This window comes from Tubulanus polymorphus, chromosome 9, assembly GCF_964204645.1.
Source record: "Tubulanus polymorphus chromosome 9, tnTubPoly1.2, whole genome shotgun sequence".
NCBI classification, from domain to species: domain Eukaryota; kingdom Metazoa; phylum Nemertea; class Palaeonemertea; order Tubulaniformes; family Tubulanidae; genus Tubulanus; species Tubulanus polymorphus.
This window is the reverse complement of record NC_134033.1, coordinates 6,138,570-6,158,674: the sequence shown is the minus strand read 5'-3', so window position 1 is coordinate 6,158,674 and position 20,105 is coordinate 6,138,570. Positions and strand designations below refer to the sequence as shown.

The window sequence follows — 20,105 nt, the reverse complement described above, 5'->3', positions numbered from 1 at the left end:
CCCTAACAGCCGAAATAATTGAAATGCACACACGATTTCTATCATTGAAAATTGAGAGAGTGGCCATGTTTGTGTTCTGTTGCTTCGCGTAAATCCCGCGCGGTGGCGCAACCGCGCGGAGTGGGGCCGATACGTCCAGGGGTATGTTGTGACCATGCCGACCAATAAAAAGGGCATAGTAGGGTGGAGGAAAGTGGGACACGGGGGAATGTGGGACAGGTTCCCTTTGAGACTAGCAAGCGCTGACATCTTGAAGCAGTTAGTATAACTAACACACAGAATGTACTTGTGCAACACCGTAGGCGTGTTACAAGTTGAAAACTTTTTGCTGTACACGAAAAAAAATTATTTTAGTCGATTTACACCACAGAGCCTCATTTTAGGACCCTGGAAATTGTACCTATAGTAAGTATAACATCTTTAGAAAAATATTACACGTACATTACAATGATTTTAAATTTCAAATGTGCTTTATGCATTTGTCAACTGTATACCACAGCACTCTAGTACTGATTATCTATGCATGGGTCTTCTTCAGCATGGGTTGCATATGTATGGTGTCCTGTGAGGGCCAAATTCTCAAATATGGGGGGTACATTGTTTAATTGAAAAAAAACTTGTCAGGAAATGCTTCTTATCCACATTCAATGTTTATAATAAAGCAAAACAAAGTTTTCAACATGAATCAGTTAATGAATCGTATATTTTTGAAATAGGCAATTAATAGAAATAAATTATTTGATGGATATTTTTTAGGTGTCCCATATTACCATATTTCTGATAAAATTCGTATTTTATTTCAGCAAAGATGCCTAGAAATCATAAACGAAAGAACAAGAAAGAAAGAACAAGTTAACTGGGATGAAGATGATATGAAAATGGCCATTGTCAGTTGTAAAGATGGGCAGATGTCATACAGGGAGGCTGCAGACATGTTCAAGGTCCCGCGTTCTACATTGCAGCGTCATGCAACAGGAAATGTGAAGAAAGTAGCTGGATCTAAAAAACTTGGAAGAGATGGATTATTGATAATACAACAAGAGAATGATTTAGTGAAGTACATATTTGAGTTTGAGGAGCGCGGTTTTCCTATAACCAAAAAAGATGTTCTAGATCAATTCATGAACAGATTAGGAATCGAAAATATGTTTCGTGGTGAAAAAGCGACAGATGATTGGTGGACTGGATTCAAGAAACGAAATCCTGATGTAACTATTCGCAAACCTCAGGGTTTGTCAATTGCAAGGGCAATACATATGAATAAGCCCCTTGTAGAACAGTTCTTTAAGCTTCTGGACACTGTTTATGCTCAAGCTAAGGTTTTTGGGAATCCAAGTAGGGTATATAACACAGACGAGTCTGGTTTAAGTCTTGTACCGGGGGTAAAAAAATTGTAGGTAAGAAGGGTAAGAAGGATTCTAACCAAATAACTTCAGGTGAAAGAGGCACACTGATAACAATAATGATTTGCTGCAATGCAGCTGGGGACTTTGTCCCACCTACTGTTATTTATAAGGGTAAAAGGCTTCCACCACATCTTGTTGAAAATTTGCCGCCGTACACATAAGTTCTTATGTCGGAAACGGGATATATGAACAAAGACCTGTTTCTGAAATGGTTAGAACATTTTAATACACATAAGAAAGACAAAGATGGCAAATCTGTTTTAATTATAGATGGTCACAAATCGCATACTATGTCAATGGATGTAATCGACTATGCTAGCACCAACAACGTCGAAACTTGTCAGTTTCCCACCCCACACCTCACATGTTCTCCAGCCTAGCGTATTTTATAAACCAGTAAAAGAATACTTCAGAGACAATGTGAGAAAATATCTTAGAAATAATCCTGGTCAAGCGTTTACGCGAAACAATTTTCCACAAGTCTTCCAGGACACATACATTAAATTTGCAACGATGGAAAATGCTGTCACCTCATTCCGAAAGACAGGATTATACCTGATTGTACTTGAAGATTGATGAAATACCTAAATATGCATATATGCCTTCAGAAACTACAGCTATTCCAACAGAGGTATTGGAAGATCAAGAGGTTGTAGTAAACCAAATGGATGTTGATGTTAACAGGAATGAAATTCCACTGGCAAAACCTACTAATGAAAATGTGAGTGAAGAAAATGAGATTCAAACTGAGGATGGTGAGACCGCTCAAACTGGAGAACCAAATGTTTCTGGTGACCTAACTGCTTCAGTGGAGGCAGTGGCTAAAGTCTGACAGAGTCAGCTAGTGAGACATCATTCCATGATATACTACCCTTACCAAAAAGGACTGTGAAAGAAAAGTCCACTCGGAACACTTTCAAAGCAGGGTCAAAACTCTTAACTAGTCCCAAGTATAAAGCAGATCTACAGAATTTAAGGGATTAACAGAAAAAGAAAGAAAAGAAAATAAATAAAGCTAAGGAAAGGAAAGAAAGGAAACTCCAGAAAGCGGGAAATAAACAGCAAAGGAAAGGAAAGGGTATGGCCAAAAAAGGTGGGTTGGCCAAAAAAAGCAATAAAAGCCAGTCTTCGGCACAAGCAGCGGTTGGTAGTGCAATAGCCTCTGGTTCTGGAGTTCAGGGGAAGAAAAAGCAGATTACATCAGATGACATTGACAGAGATAACCAGAAAATATATGTGGTACTTGTCAAGGAAATTACTTTGATGATGACTCCGACGACACAGAGGGGTGGATCAAGTGTCCCAGCTGCGATATTTGGTTCCTTGAAATGTGTGCAGGGGTTTTTGGTAAATCTATGTATGATTTCATCTGTGAAGAGTGTGCTGGGTAGTTATAAATGTGTAATCTTACAATTAAAAGGCACTATTATGATTATGTAATATGGAATTCTCTTTACAAACCTAAAATCATAAAATTATTAGTCTTGGGGTAATGTGGGACAAGATGGGGTAATGTGGGACACCTCTTAAAAATAAAGATTGGTATGATTTTATCAAGTCAATTATTGTTTTCTGTCAAAATAAAAGCAGTTTAACCAACATTTTATAGTTGTTTTTGAATTTATAGACCTGTCCCACTTTCCCCCCAAGTGGGGTAAAGTGGGACAATCTGGGTACTCTACTCCAGGGGGACCTGGTTGCTAGGGTATACTAGATGTGTGACCTTGTTGCATTTCAAAGTTTAAGAATATGATATAGCATCGTCCTCAGCAAAACTCGCCATAATATCTCATGCGGTGTTGCCACCATATTTGAATATCTAGTTAGCTGTCCCACTTTCCCCCACCCTACTATATGTATGTATAAATATCTACTGTGTATCTCGGGTGGTAACAATGGCAAATTATGATACAGAGAGAAAAAGTAAACAGGCACTAAGGAATTTCGACTGTGTCAGGCGACACGGTCTAAATCCGCCCCTGTGATTCGTATGATGTTCAATGGTCTTAATTTTCCATCCAAATTCCCCGGCGATTTAATCTCAGTCGCAGTTCTTCGTCCGTAGTGTTGGTCAATTTAGTAAAATACGAATGCAAATGTGATGCATAATTTGTTGCAATGTTTGTTGTTGATAATACATATGTATTGTGCAAAACTACTCCATATTATTCAATGATTGTTGAAAGATGATCTCTTGCGGCTATTGTAAATAGAATGTTACAGGCGCGATATTTTTCCGCTCGGGGCCAATTATTCAGTGTTTTCACGAGCGGTTTCCTGCGGCAGCTGGAAAAAGCTAGCTGGTAACCGCTCGTGAAAACCAGCCTTAAACACCGAAAAATTGGCCTCGAGCTGGAAAACGCGGCAACTGGAAAAAGCTACAACAAAATTTCTCAGCTGGAAATTGCTGGCTGGAAACTGCTCGTAAAAATGCATGCTGCAGCGATTTCCAGCTCTGCCACCAAAAACGCTTGTGAAAACGGTCAAAATGCGGCAGCCGTTTCCAGCTACCAGCAGTAATTTCCAGCTATTGCATGCAATAGCTTTTTTTGTTCAGTGTCTGCAAACCGCTCGTAAAAACGCATGCCGCTGGTATTGAAATTCGGTTGTCCGGGCGAACATGCACATTCGTGTTGTTGCTCGGGGCGTTTTCACGTAGCTGGAAAAAGCTGCAGGAAAAAGCTGGCTGGAAACAGCTACGTGAAAATGCGTGCCGCTGAAGTCGTTTTCACGTAGCTGGAAAAAGCCCCAGGAAAAAGCTAGCTGGAAACCGCTCGTGGAAACCAGCCTTTATCTTAATATTTGATGTAAAGTTCGTGTTTTAACCCCTGAAAACAAGTTTGGATTCTTCTTTTAGGACCAGTTCATTGCAATATGAAAGAAAATGTGCAAATTATTCATGGGCTATCAGACCTGCATTATATTTTACATTTATGTACGTATCAAACAAATCAAATCAATATTTCTCGGGACTATATACGTATAAGGAACGGCATCCTCTCCCGACAGGGATTCGAACCTGATGGCACGGGACTGCCACGGCATAGGCCATGTCCCAGTCTGCATGCAATTGTGCACCTTGAATGAGATTTGTAATCGGTTGATAAAGATATCACGGTTAAGGAACTGGAAGCACGATAACATGAATACTGGGACAATTTGCCGATGGAAAAGGTATCGAAGAAGTATGTGGAAGCAATAGAACATTGAACGAAACCTGCATAACATGAAAGAGGCTTTCCATAAAAACATGAGGGCGAACCAGGGTATGGGATTTCTTACACAAATACGACGAGAACAGCGAAAATGTAATGGTGGTCATGGTAGAACTAAGTGAAAAACACCAGCAGACGTCACAAAGATTTCGAAGGAAGTTGATCAATTCATGCAGATGAAATTATAGATTTGTCACACGCTATCTCCGTCAGAAAGAAAATGATCTGCCGAGGATGGTAGCCTTGGGCCAAGAAGAGGTTATGGAAGGAGACAACGATGAAGTTTTAAGCCAGCATTCCGCGGTGAGCGGGAGTCTATCCGTCCCAATAAGGCGAGTTTCCATCACTGTATTCAATGGCAACAGAAAAATGTATGCAAATTGGAAGGCTGCATGGCAACCATTGACAGCGCACCTGACAACACTTGTCCGCAGATGCAATGGCATAAGAAGGTTTGAGAAGCATTCCACTGCAGCTTACCAGACAGTGGAAGAACGACTGGAACGAAAGTTTGGAAGAAAAACTTGGCAATATATATACATATATAAATTAACATTCGCTACCTAGAGAAGTTCTGACTTACTAGATAATACTTCTCTCGTCAACCTAAATAAAATCAGCTGACAAAGAATCTTAGCTTTCTCTGTACCACAGCCTACAATAGAAATTACGTGAACAAATGGTATTGAGGTACCATTCTTAGGTATTCAAGAATTGCTGTTGTTAAGGTCCACACCTGAACTGCATATGTTTGTACTGGATATGTATTTTGTATCGTAGAATAAAACTGTAGCTCATAGTGGGAAAACGTGTCTTTTTGTTGCCGTTCCTCATGGCATAGGAGTAACAAAGTCTGATGAAAGGCGAAAGTGGATCAACCAAGCGGCTGACTTTCAGACCATCACACACAAAACTGTCGAAGGTATAACTAGCAAATATCAGTGTAACTTATATGTCAATAGGATATGGCGAACAATGTTTTTGCTGGTAACAGTGGCCAAGAAAAGGATGCTGCGTCTGTGGGACAAATCTTTCAACACGGCACTGAGATGATTTCAAGAAGATGCGATGGAAAAAAGATTATGCCTTAGATGTCTTTAAACGGTCACCGCAGAATTTTGATATGTTCAGAGACATGTACCTACAAAAGCTAATGCTGCTGATTTAGCATTGAGGGGTAAGAATTGTACATGGTGGAGTGACCGGAGATTTATCGTAAAGAATGAAGACTGGTGGCTTGCCAGCTAAGTTGTGACAAGTCACATTGCTTAAGAAATGAAGAAAGAACTTCTTTCCAGAGAGACGCAATTCACAATGTTAATCGATCCTATGACCTCTAATTACATCTGCGATTTTATATCATCAGCGGTTTACTTACATTAGAAAATTGATTATAGTGCCGATTTTTCAAGAAATGGATTCATTCTTGGTTTCAAATTGGTGGTTAAAACTTCACTATTTCGATATTGGCTGAAGGGCCAAAAGAATTTATAAGCTGGCCCGATGGTTCCGACAAGCTTATTCAGATTGTTCCCGATTGTTCACCATAACAATATTAAAATCCCCCAATTTAACAGCAACTTCAAGGGCCAGTCATCTATTTGTTCCCAAATGTCACCTTTAAAAGTCAGGAGTAGAACACAGTTTCCATAAGTTCCCATTAAGTCAAATAAAAAAATATGCTAGCAATGGATAAATGCGTGCGGAAGAAAGGATTTTTGACCGACAGTTCACCCTACATTATGTGGTACACACTTCACAGAAGATTATTTTGTTATACCATCATCAGTTGCCTTGTCAATTGGCTATTTCCTAGCAAGATTCTTCACCAAAAAAGGTTCAATATCTACCATTTTTTCATATGCCAACAAAAACCATACAATTGGTAAAGTGGAACAGCTCACTCTACAGGTTAAGACATGCAGAATTCTTACCTTACAATGCGGCCATTCCAATCATTTTACCAAGTACATGTATCACTGAGTAAACTGGTGTCTTTTCACATGTATATCAAAAATGAGCAGTTCACTTAGAAATTTCATTTGCTTACGACAAGGATGCATTCTACCCCAGCACGATTCATGTTCAAAAAAGGTGCAATACAAACCTCTTTAAATTTGCCAACAAAAAATACAGTCGGAAAAGCAGAACAGCTCAGCTATTCAAAATTAAGATCATATAAAGGTAAGCTTATAATCATTTACTCGTACTTCTATATAATATGGATAAATGAGGTGTGGAAGTGCACTTTCACGGCACTGTGCGGGCTGTATACGTTCTGTTTCTTCTTGTTAGCGATTAGGGCTATCCAATCATAAAAAGAATTCATTGTTCTAACAATTACAAATAATTAATCCTGAAACCGTGTAGAAGAACCTGCTGAAGGTTTGATAAGGTGAGACCAAAGGTTAAGATATGCAGAATTCTTACCACAAGATGTAACCAATTCAATCATTTTACCAAGGAATCACTGTGTAAACTTGTGTCTTTTCACATGTTTATCAAACAGAGCAGTTCACTTAGAAATTGCATTTGGTTAGGACAAGGATACATTCTACCCAATGGTTAGAGATGAATTCAGACGAGTACAAATTGCATTAGAGTCAATTAAAACAAACTTCAAGAATTGGTGAAGCTTACATAATGAAAAGACAGTATGGTGGATCAAGTTGCTAAATGGTTCTTCAATCATACACTTGCACCATATTTTGAAAGAGTCCATCAAGTAAGCATAACATGTGATATTACATACTGGGAAATGCAGATGTATACGAAGTAGCATTATTGATGAGACTCACTTGAGCTGAAGCACTTATCTTCTCCAGACCACTAACATACCAGTTCGCTTACCCAGATGATAATTTTCAATTGACACCAAATCACTTTTTGTTTGGTCAGATGGGGGGTCAGTTTGCACCGGATCATGTAGGTGAAGTGGATCTCATTCCAAGAAGGAGATAAGAGTGTATCTAACTCATGAGCAACTTTTGGCAACGATGGATAGCAACGGTTACTGCAGTTGGATTCATGATAGATACTAAGAGACTTTCAAATTGGGCATGTTGTAAAAAGTAATATTTTTAGAAAGGAATACATAGCCTTTAGGGACTTTCCCAGGAAAGGATGGCCAGGTTTTTGTAGTTTAGCTACAAGTGGGTTTAGAGAACATTTGTTAGTCCAATTGCAAAATTGTTTACAATAGAAACTACAGATTGCAGGGCAACCTAGTTATAACAACCTTGTTTGATCGGTAAATACAAACCAAGAACTAAGTACCAAGTCAGTTAATTTCAATGATTTCACACTTGATATAACTAACTATCAGTTGTTACAAACAGATTTTCCAGTCCCCTGAAGTTTGTTGCAATGAGGTCCCAACTTTGAAATAGCAAATTATCAGGCATTCAACTATAATGATAATATTAAAATTTAATTAAGATATAAACTTATATGTTCTAGAGTCTATAGGCCTAGTTGTTTTTTGTTACATATATCGTGGAATACATCTAATACGAATAATACGTTTACCACAATATACATGTATTATGTTGTAATAGTTGTAAGTGTAACTTTCATGCTTGATATTTCCTTTTGAATTATAAGTGAGTGGAACTAAATTATGGGGAGTTAATTCGAACCCCCTGATAATAACTTAGCAAGGTTGACTGTATTTAGACTTGGCTATGACTGCATTACAAATTCCCATCCCTGTCATACTAGTTGGAAGGCTAGATTAGACGGGAGAACCTCGCTCTTGCGGTGACAGTGACTAGACTCTACCACAATAGGTGATATTGGAGGGTGATTACAAAACATTTTAAAGGCAAGCTCATAAACACCTGTTCGCAAAAACTCAACCATCTGTTTTTCTCTCACATGTAGTTCATACATAAAACATTTCATGATTGCGATAAAATCTGGAAGCACATAAAAATACATTGCACTATATCTTCTAAAGTATAAGACCCTGGTTTTCACAGCACGAGAGATTCAGTGTACCATCATTAAAAAATTGTCAGTTTGCGGGAACCTTCAATGCCACTGTGGCTAATTAGGCTAGTGCGCAATAGATCATCGACTACTTTGCAAAAGGATACCTCAGGCGAGACAATAGGTGCGTGAATTCACATTTTCATGCAAGAAAATGAAATCACATTTTGCAGTCATACTTATGATTATCCACAATTCAAGCATTATTTCATGAAAATTGTTAGTTGTTTTTTACGAAACAATGTAGTTGTTGTAACAACCAAACTGTGGCACTCAAAATGATCGCAGACAGGCAAATGAATGCCTACTACGTCGCCTCACTTACCGTGCAAATAAACCATTCAATTCTGACTAAATGAACCTCGAAAATCACTATTCACAGAAGCAATTTATCTAGAGATTCACAAAATCACCCCAATTTTTGTCAAATTCATGTTTTCCGGCAAAGTCTTTCCTTGATTTCACTAGATCACACGAAATTCATGAAAATAATAATGGTTCACGAACAACCTATTATCCCTCACTACCTTGGAAATCAATGATTCTACTTGTAGCAAGGTAGGATTACAGTACTGAATATAGCATATGTAGTTAAGGGCACTTTGATTAAAAACACTTATTTCTACTATAGGGTATTCGACGATAAAATGACATTCTGACAATAATAGATTTCTGGAAACTGCTTTAACCCTAATCTAATATTCTGCTGCATAAAATTACTCATGAAAACCAAAGTAGCCTGTGACTTATCCAGGTAATGATCTACAGCCCGTAGGCCTAACCTGCATCCCACTTAAGACATGTGATGCTTTGAAGCCATTCTTATAATTATTAATCATCCATGCTTCAATTGAAAATGAACTTCAAACACAAGACATAAGTAATTTTAACTGTATATCCACACTTCACACCATAATGGTGATTATCTGAAGGGATTTGTTCCAGTCCTGGTTGCAGCTGCATTCATTTTGTCATGGTACATCTACGTACTAGATAAACTTTATACCGGTACCCGCTATTCCACATCATTCAGCCAGCTTTATTACATCACTATCAAACATGATACAATTGATCGAAATATTTCCTACCGTATTTTCCGGCCAATAAGCCGATTTTCTAGCCTCAGATTTTTACCCAAAATATCGTGATCGACTTATTGGGCGGATACGATCTGACATAAAAAATCACTTCCTGATCTATGCCACTCTAATGCTCTCAATGATCGTCAAAATCAAGAAAAGTGGTCGATATTTATTTGAGGTCATTATTTACTACCAATTATAATCTATTTTGAACTATTTTATTTTTACTTTGATTGTTCCATCACCGCACAGCGGCAATGGTATACATTTATATAACGCGCGAGTTCATCGTACTACCACGTGTCAGTTCATACATTAGTATATATGCAAATCAGCAGTGAGCCGCGTACTGCGTGTATGGCTGTGTGTATAGTAATCAGCTGAGTGAGTCTATATATAGCACAGTCACTCGGCGATGATAGTATACACAGCACTCTCACACATCGGCGGGCGCTACTGTCAGCCTCTTAAATCGCCAATTAAGACGAACTAATTGACAAATCAGTGAATTAAAATCTCTGATGAAGGGCCTCGGCTTATTGGGCGAAGCTTTATGAAATCCATGTATTTTAGGCTAAAAAACTGCCCTCGGCTTATTGGCCGGAAAATACGGTATATTCAAAGAATATACACTGCATTCAAACAAAAACGGAAACAGGATTTTGACATTTCAATTCAAAAGCCATTTTTGAAAAGTACTCTTTTTCAAAAGTTTTTGAATGTAGCTCAATGGAGTTAAGGCAATTGTATTGAAATGTTAAAATCCTCTTACAGTTTTTCTTTGGTTTTGGATTTCATTCTTAAACTGAATTAGACAAGTCGTTTGTCTATAAAAAACTAACTTTGACCACATTCTTTGATGTGACAGACTCACAGACTAGGGTTAATCTGGCTAAACTGTTTTTGATTGACAGTTCACAAAAATCAATCAGGCGATTTTTTTAAAGGATAACTGGATGAAAATTTCAACAGAACCTACACGCTCGAGTGAAACCCACGTGCCACATCGCCCAAGCCTTGGAATGTCACTCCACCGACGACCACGTCTGCCTTTTCGGAAGCCATATCTTTCTTCTTCATTCCACCCACGCGCTCTTGATCATGAGTAGATCTTGATCGAGAAACTTTTATCGAGTTTTATCGGCAGTGAACTGGAAAGAGCGGACACCTCCCAGTAGAGACTGCGAGATAGGAACAGTTTGTATAACAGCGACACAGCGACTGATTGACAGAACACAACGGCAATTGTTAGAAACTGAAACGAAGAACGGAAAATCAATTGATAATTTGGTAAGATTGGGGTTTTGATTTAGATTGCTTTAAAAAAGAAATAACTTAAACAAAAACTTGATGTCTTGCTTCCCTAGTCGGGATTGAAATCTGATGGCATGTTAAGAAACTACAGGTATATGGACAATTGCCGAGGACCACCTCTGCCTCAGCGAAAAATCCCATTCATCTAGACAATAATGTCAATTCAGTGAAATATTTACAACAGTTCTTATGCTACCGATTTCCCTGATTTTCAACTCTGTGAAATATTTTCAGCAGTCCCAACATTATCGAGTCCCCTTATTCCCAACACAGTGAAATATTTACAATAGTCCTAACGCTACAGTGTTCCCTGATTTTCAATATCGTTAATCATCTATCCTCAACACTGGAGAGTTTTCTCATTAATGTTAATCCATTAAATTATGTAACTTACTTTATAACTATAATAATCTGAGAGCAGGAATGAAAACAGCAGTAAAACTGGATAACTATTAAACCATAGTAAACAATTCTGAAAATTAAACACAAATTTCATCCATTAATTCAGAGACAAAATGCGAACCTGATGGCATTGGCCTAAAACTCTGCCTCTGTTTGAATCTATAAAATCCTCACTTGCTATCTTTTTATATCAAAGCTTAAAAGAGAGTTTTTTTTTACAATTGCTTATTCATGAATTCTATTTTGTTCTTAACCCTTTCAGTGCGTCTACACCGCAGTGCGGTGTATAAATCAGTGATGGATTTTGCTAGTACACCGCACTGCGGTGTATTGATGTAATTCGTAATTTGTAATTATCTCTATTGAAAAATGGCAGCAAGTGTCAAACATAGTGAAATACTAGTAACTAACGATACACCGCACTGCGGTATAGACGCACTATAGTGGTTTTCCCATTGTTCAACACACTAGGGTGGAATTTTTTAGAATTTTCAAATTTTCTCTAGCACTATAGGGTATTAATTAGTCAGCACTGAAAGGGTTAAAGATCAAGTGTAGCCTAAAGTAGCTTTTGTTTTTAACGATAGATAACGTTACATAAATACATGTACACCATTCTTGAGAAATTTTAGCTGTAATGAGTGATGGATTATCGAAATATAAATGATTGAAAAGTACAGATAGCGTTGATGATGACATAATAGGGCTACACGCTGGATTCAAGGCAGCGCAAACTTTTAGCTTCATGTTTTAGCTCCCCGTTTATCTTATATATGACCTGATTTTTAGGCATAGTTCATACATCAGTATGCGGTATATATCTCTAAGGGGCATATTATCTCAGTGGGAAACTCTACTGATACTGTTAAAAAAATTCGGCTTAGTAGTAGTCATGTTTACCTTGCCGACTACTGCGCCGATTGAAGGTAAACTCTAGTCATATCTGATTAAATTTTAGAAATTAAATACGTTTTCCGAGCACTTAGAGCGATCTTGAACCCATGAACGACTATTATATGTTGGAAGGTAATGGCTAGTTCCAATGTGGTACATCCTCATTTGATGACATTCAGCATCTCATGCATTACACGTCGAGCCCTGAATTATTGCAGTAAAAATGCGCCGATGAATGCTCACTAAAAATCATCACCCAGTAGTGTATAATATCCGAAGGTGTTCGCCACTCATACGCAGCAACAGTAAGTAGACCTATATACGTTACTACTGTTGCTGTGCGTGCGTGTCTGCAACCGATCGATAAAATACATACACTCATCGTAGTACAAATGTACATACAAAATCACTGTGTTGCAATGAATATGCATTGAAATGCGATACTTTTACGTGACGATAAGTAAAACAGGCACTGAACGCTTTTACGGTTCACCTGATTACCGATCGCGCCCGGACCAATTGAGTGAGATCATCACCCCCCCATACTTTTACATCATTTTTGGACTATTTGGAAAATTGATATTTTTCAATACTGAAATCCGCGGGAAACCGCGGATCTGCGGGGAATTCTCATCCCGGCACATTGGAGACTCGCTTTTAACGACCTATCACTATTTCTTATTATCATTTACTATACTGAGTGAGGATGCAATCAATACCTTCCTATCGAGGTCATTGAAATTCAGTGCCACGTACCTTGGCGAAACTGGTGTAAAAATCTCGTTTCAAAGCGCTGCGTTCGGTTGAAACCGTAAATAATAGATTACCGGCGAATACAGCAGCCAATAGAACCCGTAACGTGAGTAACGTTAATCCAGCTATAGTATCGGGCGGGTGATACAGTTTGTGATCGATGCCTTGGAATTGTTCCCAAATGAACAGAATTGCCTGAAATCCGAAACGAAATGTGAAATAATCAAAGACATCATCACTGAAAAATACCCAACGTTGTTAGAATTACTAGCTGAAATGTAGGTTGACCTGGGACAATGAGACATCTTGTGGTGGGGATCTGGTACAATGGTTTTGTCAATTAGGATTCATGTGTCTGATACTGAAGGTAGCAGTCTGTCATTCTTTCGTGTAGTGGTCTCTCATCAATCCAGGGTTCATGCATTTGAATCCTGATGGTAGCAGTCAGTCTTTCACGTACTGGTCTCTCATCAATCCAGGGTTTGTGTATTTCATCCTGGTGGTAATACCAATTAAGACACATCTCACAGCACCAGGAGTACCTCTATCAGAACAGAAATTACCAAACCCTAAATAGGTCGAGAAAACCTAGACGAACCTGTAAAATGCCCAAACAGCTGACTATTTGCGCGGCTGGTTTTGTTCGCAGAGTGTCGAGTCGCGATGATTTGTGAGACCCGGCTAACGTCCACCCCAGCGACATGCTGAGTAACATGTGTAACATGAGAAACTGTGCTATCAGATCTAAAACTGGAGTAAAACGTACACAAATGAATATGAAAAAAACTTCAGGACACCATACTTTATCATTGCATAATTCTGAGTATCTTGGGCATCAAAAGAAATAACAGAAACAACAGTTACTGCTCAAAATATCAGTTTCTGTACCACCCATGTGAGGAGACGTTTTCAATTTTCAATTGTATAGTTGTGTGGGTTTAATTTGACTCTGGCTCCAGTTGTATGGGTTTTTAATTCGACTGTGGACCCAGTTCAACAGTTGAAATGTGTTTGATTTGACACTGGATCAGCTCTATAGTTGTGTGGGTTTACTCTGACTCAGGACCCAGATCAGCACTTGTTTCGTTAAATTCGACTCTGGGTCCAGTCCCACGGTTGAAATGCGTTTGATTTGACTCTAGACCGAGTTCTACATTTCAATCATTTCAATCTTAATCCTGAATTTACGAGGTACTTACGTTCCGCTAATGTCTCTAAGAAAGCTGATCCTAACCCATCACTTGAGTATCTGCAAAATGTTAACAAAATGTTTTTCCAAAAATATAGGCCTTTATCCGGCATTAGGAAAACTGGTTGATAAGACACGTTTTGTAATTTATGAATGCGATGTTTGATTATGACTGAAACTTAGAAGCCCCGAAAAGCTAAGAGCATGTGCGAACCAATAAAAATATTGTATTTCAATGCATGGTATCAATGTGGGTTATTTCCACTCGTGTGAAATACATTAGGTTATCCGATGAAAATAAGAAGACTTTGAATTGTATTTTTGGGTCAACTGCAATAGAAAATCATTATCACATTAAGTCATAGGCCTTCCAAAGAGGGATTGTGGGAAGCAAACCAACTGGGCCACAGCGCCTCTTTTCACTTGAGAAAAATTGATTTACTTCATAAATTATGCTGAAACAACTATACCGGTAGTGCACGTATCATAGTGACTATGTGGTCTAGGTTGTTTAAAATTTGAAATTGAAATCTATTTTGGCCATTTTTAAAGAGGAATTCGAACCCCTTGATAAATCCTCGGGGCACCCAGGAAAATCCATCGGCCCGGTGAATGCAAGTGGTTATGTTTGTTAAAGAATAAATCCTACCTGTATAAATGAAACAGCATGAAAAATGCATCTAAAGCCTGACACACGGTAGCACCTGTCAACAGGTACAGTACCAGGTGCATCGGTCCGCGTTTTGACAGGGTTTGAACGAGCTGTGGCGCAAAAATGCACGCTACCACGAAACAAGCCAATACAACCAACTGATAAAATGATATCAACCCTGCAAATCAACAAATCAATTCACATTAGGTTTATCACTCATATTCATGAAGTGCATACACAATCCTTTATCCACCCTACACTGCTGACAGTTTCAAACCCTATATTAGAGGCAATTAGATATTTTTGGAAAAATAGTGTGTTTAACAGATCTATCCTTTATTGAATCTACTTCCAGTACGGCGTATAACAGACATCCTACCGCTATACTGACATCAACCCTATAGTGAATAGCTGGCATATACAATGGTCTACTTTATATAGGCGTATTGCCTCTACCCTGCAGTGCAGTGTATAACAGACCAACAGCTACATTACATCTACCCAACAGCGCTGCATACCCAACAGTGGTGAGAATAGCGCGCCTAGACTACTGCTATAGGCCTATTGCATCTACCCAGCGCCGTGTACAACAGACCTACTGCTATATCACTCATACCCAGTGCCGTGTACAACAGACCTACCGCTAAATCACTCATACCCAGTGCCGTGTACAACAGACCTACTGCTATGTTACACCCAGTGCTGTGCATAACAAACTACTGCTATATTATACATACACCACAGTACAGTGTATAACACAGGGATGAAAACGGCCCATATTGAAAAAGTCGGAAAATATTTTCAAAAAAAAGAATTTTTTTGGGGAACAAAAATCAGTAACTTTTAGCCAAAAAACTTACTTCCTTTTGGTCAAAATGTTAATAGTTTGGGCCTGAATTAGAGCCGCTTTTTGAATGAGACGCCATATTGGTTTCTCCGACTCCACAGTTGTGCTAACAACTGCCGAAAACCGTCTTAAGGAGCACTCCTAACTATGGAGCGCTCCGATGTGACGCCCGCGATTGAGGCGGTTAAAAGCGATTAAAGGTGATTTACACTGTTCTCAGGAATTAAGAAAATGTTAGAAAAGGTCGGAAATCCGTCTATGGTCGGAAGATTTTCATCCCTGATAACAGACCTACTGTAAAACATGTGCCGTGTATAACGGACCTACTGCTATATTACACATACCCCACAATGCATTGTATAACAGACCTACTGTTACACATACCCAGTGCCGTGAACAACAGACCTACTGCCATGTTACACATACCCAGTGCCGTGAACAACAGACCTACTGCCATGTTACACATACCCAGTATCGTGCATAATAGACTTACTGCTACATGTAGGCCTATATTACACATAACCCACAATGCAGTGTATAACAGACCTACTGCCATGTTACACATACCCCACAGTGCAGTGTATAACAGACCTACTGTTACACATACCCAGTGTCGTGCATAACAGACCTACTGCCATGTTACACATACCCCACAGTGCAGTGTATAACAGACCTACTGTTACACATACCCAGTGTCGTGCATAACAGACCTACTGCCATGTTACACATACCCCACAGTGCAGTGTATAACAGACCTACTGTTACATATACCCAGTGCCGTGTATAACGGACCTACTGACATTTTACACCCAGTGTTGTACATAACGGACTACTGATCACACATACCCCACAGTGCAACTTCTATTCTATCCATACCCCACAGTGCAGTGTATGACTTATGTACTGCTTTATTGTGCCCATCCCCACAGTGTGATGGTGTATAATGGATGTTCCACTATATTTAGATTTTAATCCAATGTGGTTATGAAGGGGTTCCTAATATGTATCAAGCATCGTACCTGCTTCTTCACCGCTGAAATGCTCTGTAGGATTATCCAGCGAATCCGGATTCATGAATTGTATTCTATATTGAATATCAGGAGTGTTGATGTGGTCATTGTTAGTCGTTTTATCAGTGTCCGAGGAGGAGCACGTATACTTATCGGTGTAAACGAGAACCCATCGACGAGGTTTGTTCAGGTACGGTACTGTGTGATTACCACTCAGCGCGGTCACTTGGACTGAAAATCACAGAAATAATGTTCTCAAGACAACCATTCAAAATTCATGAAACATTCCTGATCCCATCATAATACTGTCGCTCTCCCCACATATTTTCCTTTAATATTATCAAATTGACCCTAGTTTCATGACGTGCCTGCCGAGGGAGGATGTATCTATAAGGGTAAGGGTTTATACTATTACCTAGTCTCATGATGTCATTAGTTTGAATCCCTGCTGATGGAGGATGTGTCTACTAGGACAAGGGTTTGTACTGCGTCGGTCTCATAGATATTGTATTATTCAACGCCCCCTCGTGGCCATATACGAAATCCAATTACCTTGAAACTCACCACAATCATAGAACACGTTATGAGCTACAACTTTCTAAATGATTGTGGTAGCAAAATACGCTTAGGTATCAATATAATGTGGAAACACTTTTCCCACTTACGAATGAGTAGTGGTGACACCAAGATGGCCGCCAATTGCGTGATAATTGGCTGATCAAAAATACCTGTCTCAGGTATAAAACATCCCTTTACAAAGAATACCCATCACAAGTTGCAATGAGAAATGGCAAACCAGTAGGAAGCTACAGGACTCAGAATTTGGGCCAAAATTAACATTTTTGGGCACTAAAAAGGTCATCGGACGGATGGCCATCTTGAGTCAGATCGACCCAATTTTTGTTATGCTGATGGGCCCTGGGGGAATTCATATATATCCGAAAGATCAAGGTAATTGATCAAAGCGTCTTCAAAATTTCCCTCGTAAACTTCGAAAATGTGTAAAAAGTGCTGATTTTGGCGAACAACAATGGCTGCCAGTCGGCCATCTTGATTCTGACAGGGCCAGGGTGCTGATTTCAAATAAGGGCATTTTAGCGCGTGATTCCATCCATTGGAGCAAGGGCACATAATAACGCACTCACGTCTGTTTTAGGGGCAACTTGCAATGTTCCCTATTGCATAGAATCGAGGTACCCCCTACAACAATTGATTGAGGACAAGAAACTATGTTTAACTCTGATTTTACCATGAGTGACACACTTAACCACAGTACATCCTTACACCTATGCCTGTCAACGAACAAAAGTTAATCAATAATATGATAGACTCATGGCTTTCAAAATGATTTGAAAAACCAGTTACAGACAAAAAATTAGCAGAAAAAAGCAATCTTAAAAAGCAAATGTTACAGCGAAAAAAGCCAGCAATAGTGTATACATGAAATTGCATATTTTTAATCTTAGAAATATCAAATTGATTTAAATCTATAGTGTTAGTGATTGGCAAGTAACTGTTGATAATTGGTAAGCAGCCAGCTTAAGGACACATTAATTCTATCAGGCTACTCAAACTAATTATCTCTGTGAGTGTCTCTGTGAGTTCACCCAACCCACGGCTTTAGGCTTTACAACCGCAGTCGCTAGAATGATTGGCAGTAGTTGGAAAGGCAGCCAATTTCCAGGAAACTTAAACTAGGCCACTCGTCTGAGGCACGTTTTCACAGATTCACACTGACTGCAGTACATTCAAATATAACACCTGATCACATGAGCTTAACTACTATCATTGATATCAGACAAGATATTTCCTAGCCGTAGCAGGATTCTTACTAACAGTCGGATGTGATGGCTTATTTTGAAAGCCCTGACTCATTACTCGTGACTGACGAGGGCAGGAGGGCGGACCTACGGGTGAGCATGGGACACATCTGAAGGGCACAAGGGCGGCTATTTTCGGGGGCGGGGCGCACTGCCCCTCTATTTTTGGCTAGATGAAGCACTGGTCTACTAGGACAAGGGTTTGTACTGTGATATGAGTCTTATCATGTCGTCAGGTCTGAATCGCAATGAGGAAGGACGTGTCTTCTATCTAGGGCAGCGGCTTGTATTGCAACAAAGTCTCTCATGATGTCATCTGTTTTGAATTCCTGTTGAGGGAGGATGTGTTGTCAGCGAGGGAACAGTTGGTACTATGCCTAATGTCTATTTCAACTTGACTTGAGAGCATTCCGGGTGGCCCAGCTTAGTCAGTTTTGGTAGTATATACCGGTACATGATAGAAGTCTTTTAGGACCAGAATACATTGGCACTCAACCTTAAACATCGTTTTTTAATCCACTTTAAACTGTATTGAAGGATATCCAAAAAGTCTTTATTGAAAAGGGTTCATGAGAGAAAAGAGACTCCATTATTTTGAAGTTTAACAATATGTCTCCATGCCTACCAACTGAAGTTTGGTATGTAGGCATGGAAACATATTGTTTAACTTTCAAATCATGGAGTCACTTTTCTTCATTTAACCCCTTTCAGTGAAGACTTTTTTAATATCCTTCAATACAGCTATTAAGACCTTTATCAGGTATGTACTACCAAAAATGAGCGAGCTAGGCCACCCGGAATGCTCTCAAGTCAGGTTGAAATATACATTAGGGACATACATGTCATAATATTACACTCACATGAAACGCGAGCTTTGTCCAACACTTGTTGACAATTCGATCTCGCGGATTCAATTTCGCTGTAGCGTGATTTCCAATCTTCCATCAAATATAAATCAAACGTCGGCTTTGACTCCTCTTTCAATGACGACAACTGATAAAACACGTAGCCCGGCTCTCCTGAACAGAAATAAAAACACAAAATTCATCAATCTATTTCATTATCAGTCTGTTGTTGGCAGAAAGGTTTTTGGCGTCTCTTTTTAGTTGAAAAAAGGCTAATCAAAGGAAGCGAACATTTAACATAAATTTGTGCAAAATTAATTCGTCGTCATAATGAATGATCGGAACTAATCTAAAACCAAATTGAATAGTCCGATCTTCGGAATGTTCTTCGCACCGCGCAATTTACCGTAGTAAAGAAAATCACCGATGATCTGACCGGTGTTTCGTTTCGCCTCCGCCGAGTTGATCAGGCCCAGCTCGGTTTTAGCCCGCACTCTACCGACGATGACAGCTCCTATAATCAGCGCCGAAAACCCCGCGAAACGAGTCATTTTCGCCGATTGCCGCTATAATCTTAGATCCGCAGTCTTCGACGAGATATTCGATTGTTTTCACTTCCAGGAGATAATTTTGATCGTTATCGGGGAGATCCACGGTGGCATCGTCCGAGCCGATCTCCGATGCCG

The 20,105-nt window shown here is 39.3% G+C and overlaps 1 protein-coding gene and 1 pseudogene across 1 annotated transcript; one reads left to right on the top strand and one right to left on the bottom strand.

Moving 5' to 3' along the window:
- Positions 1 to 908: 908 nt before the first annotated feature.
- Positions 909 to 1,580, top strand: LOC141910504 (uncharacterized; annotated as a pseudogene).
- Positions 1,581 to 10,419: 8,839 nt separating this feature from the next.
- Positions 10,420 to 20,068, bottom strand: LOC141911193 (integral membrane protein GPR180-like). Its single transcript, XM_074802173.1, has 9 exons — positions 19,826 to 20,068; positions 19,435 to 19,593; positions 16,764 to 16,985; positions 14,895 to 15,075; positions 14,256 to 14,305; positions 13,655 to 13,806; positions 13,060 to 13,251; positions 11,402 to 11,479; positions 10,420 to 10,948 (listed from the first exon to the last, which is right to left on the bottom strand). The coding sequence occupies exons 1-9, from the start codon at positions 19,968 to 19,970 to the stop codon at positions 10,793 to 10,795; spliced, it is 1,335 nt and encodes a 444-aa protein (XP_074658274.1). The 5' UTR covers positions 19,971 to 20,068; the 3' UTR covers positions 10,420 to 10,792.
- Positions 20,069 to 20,105: the final 37 nt, after the last annotated feature.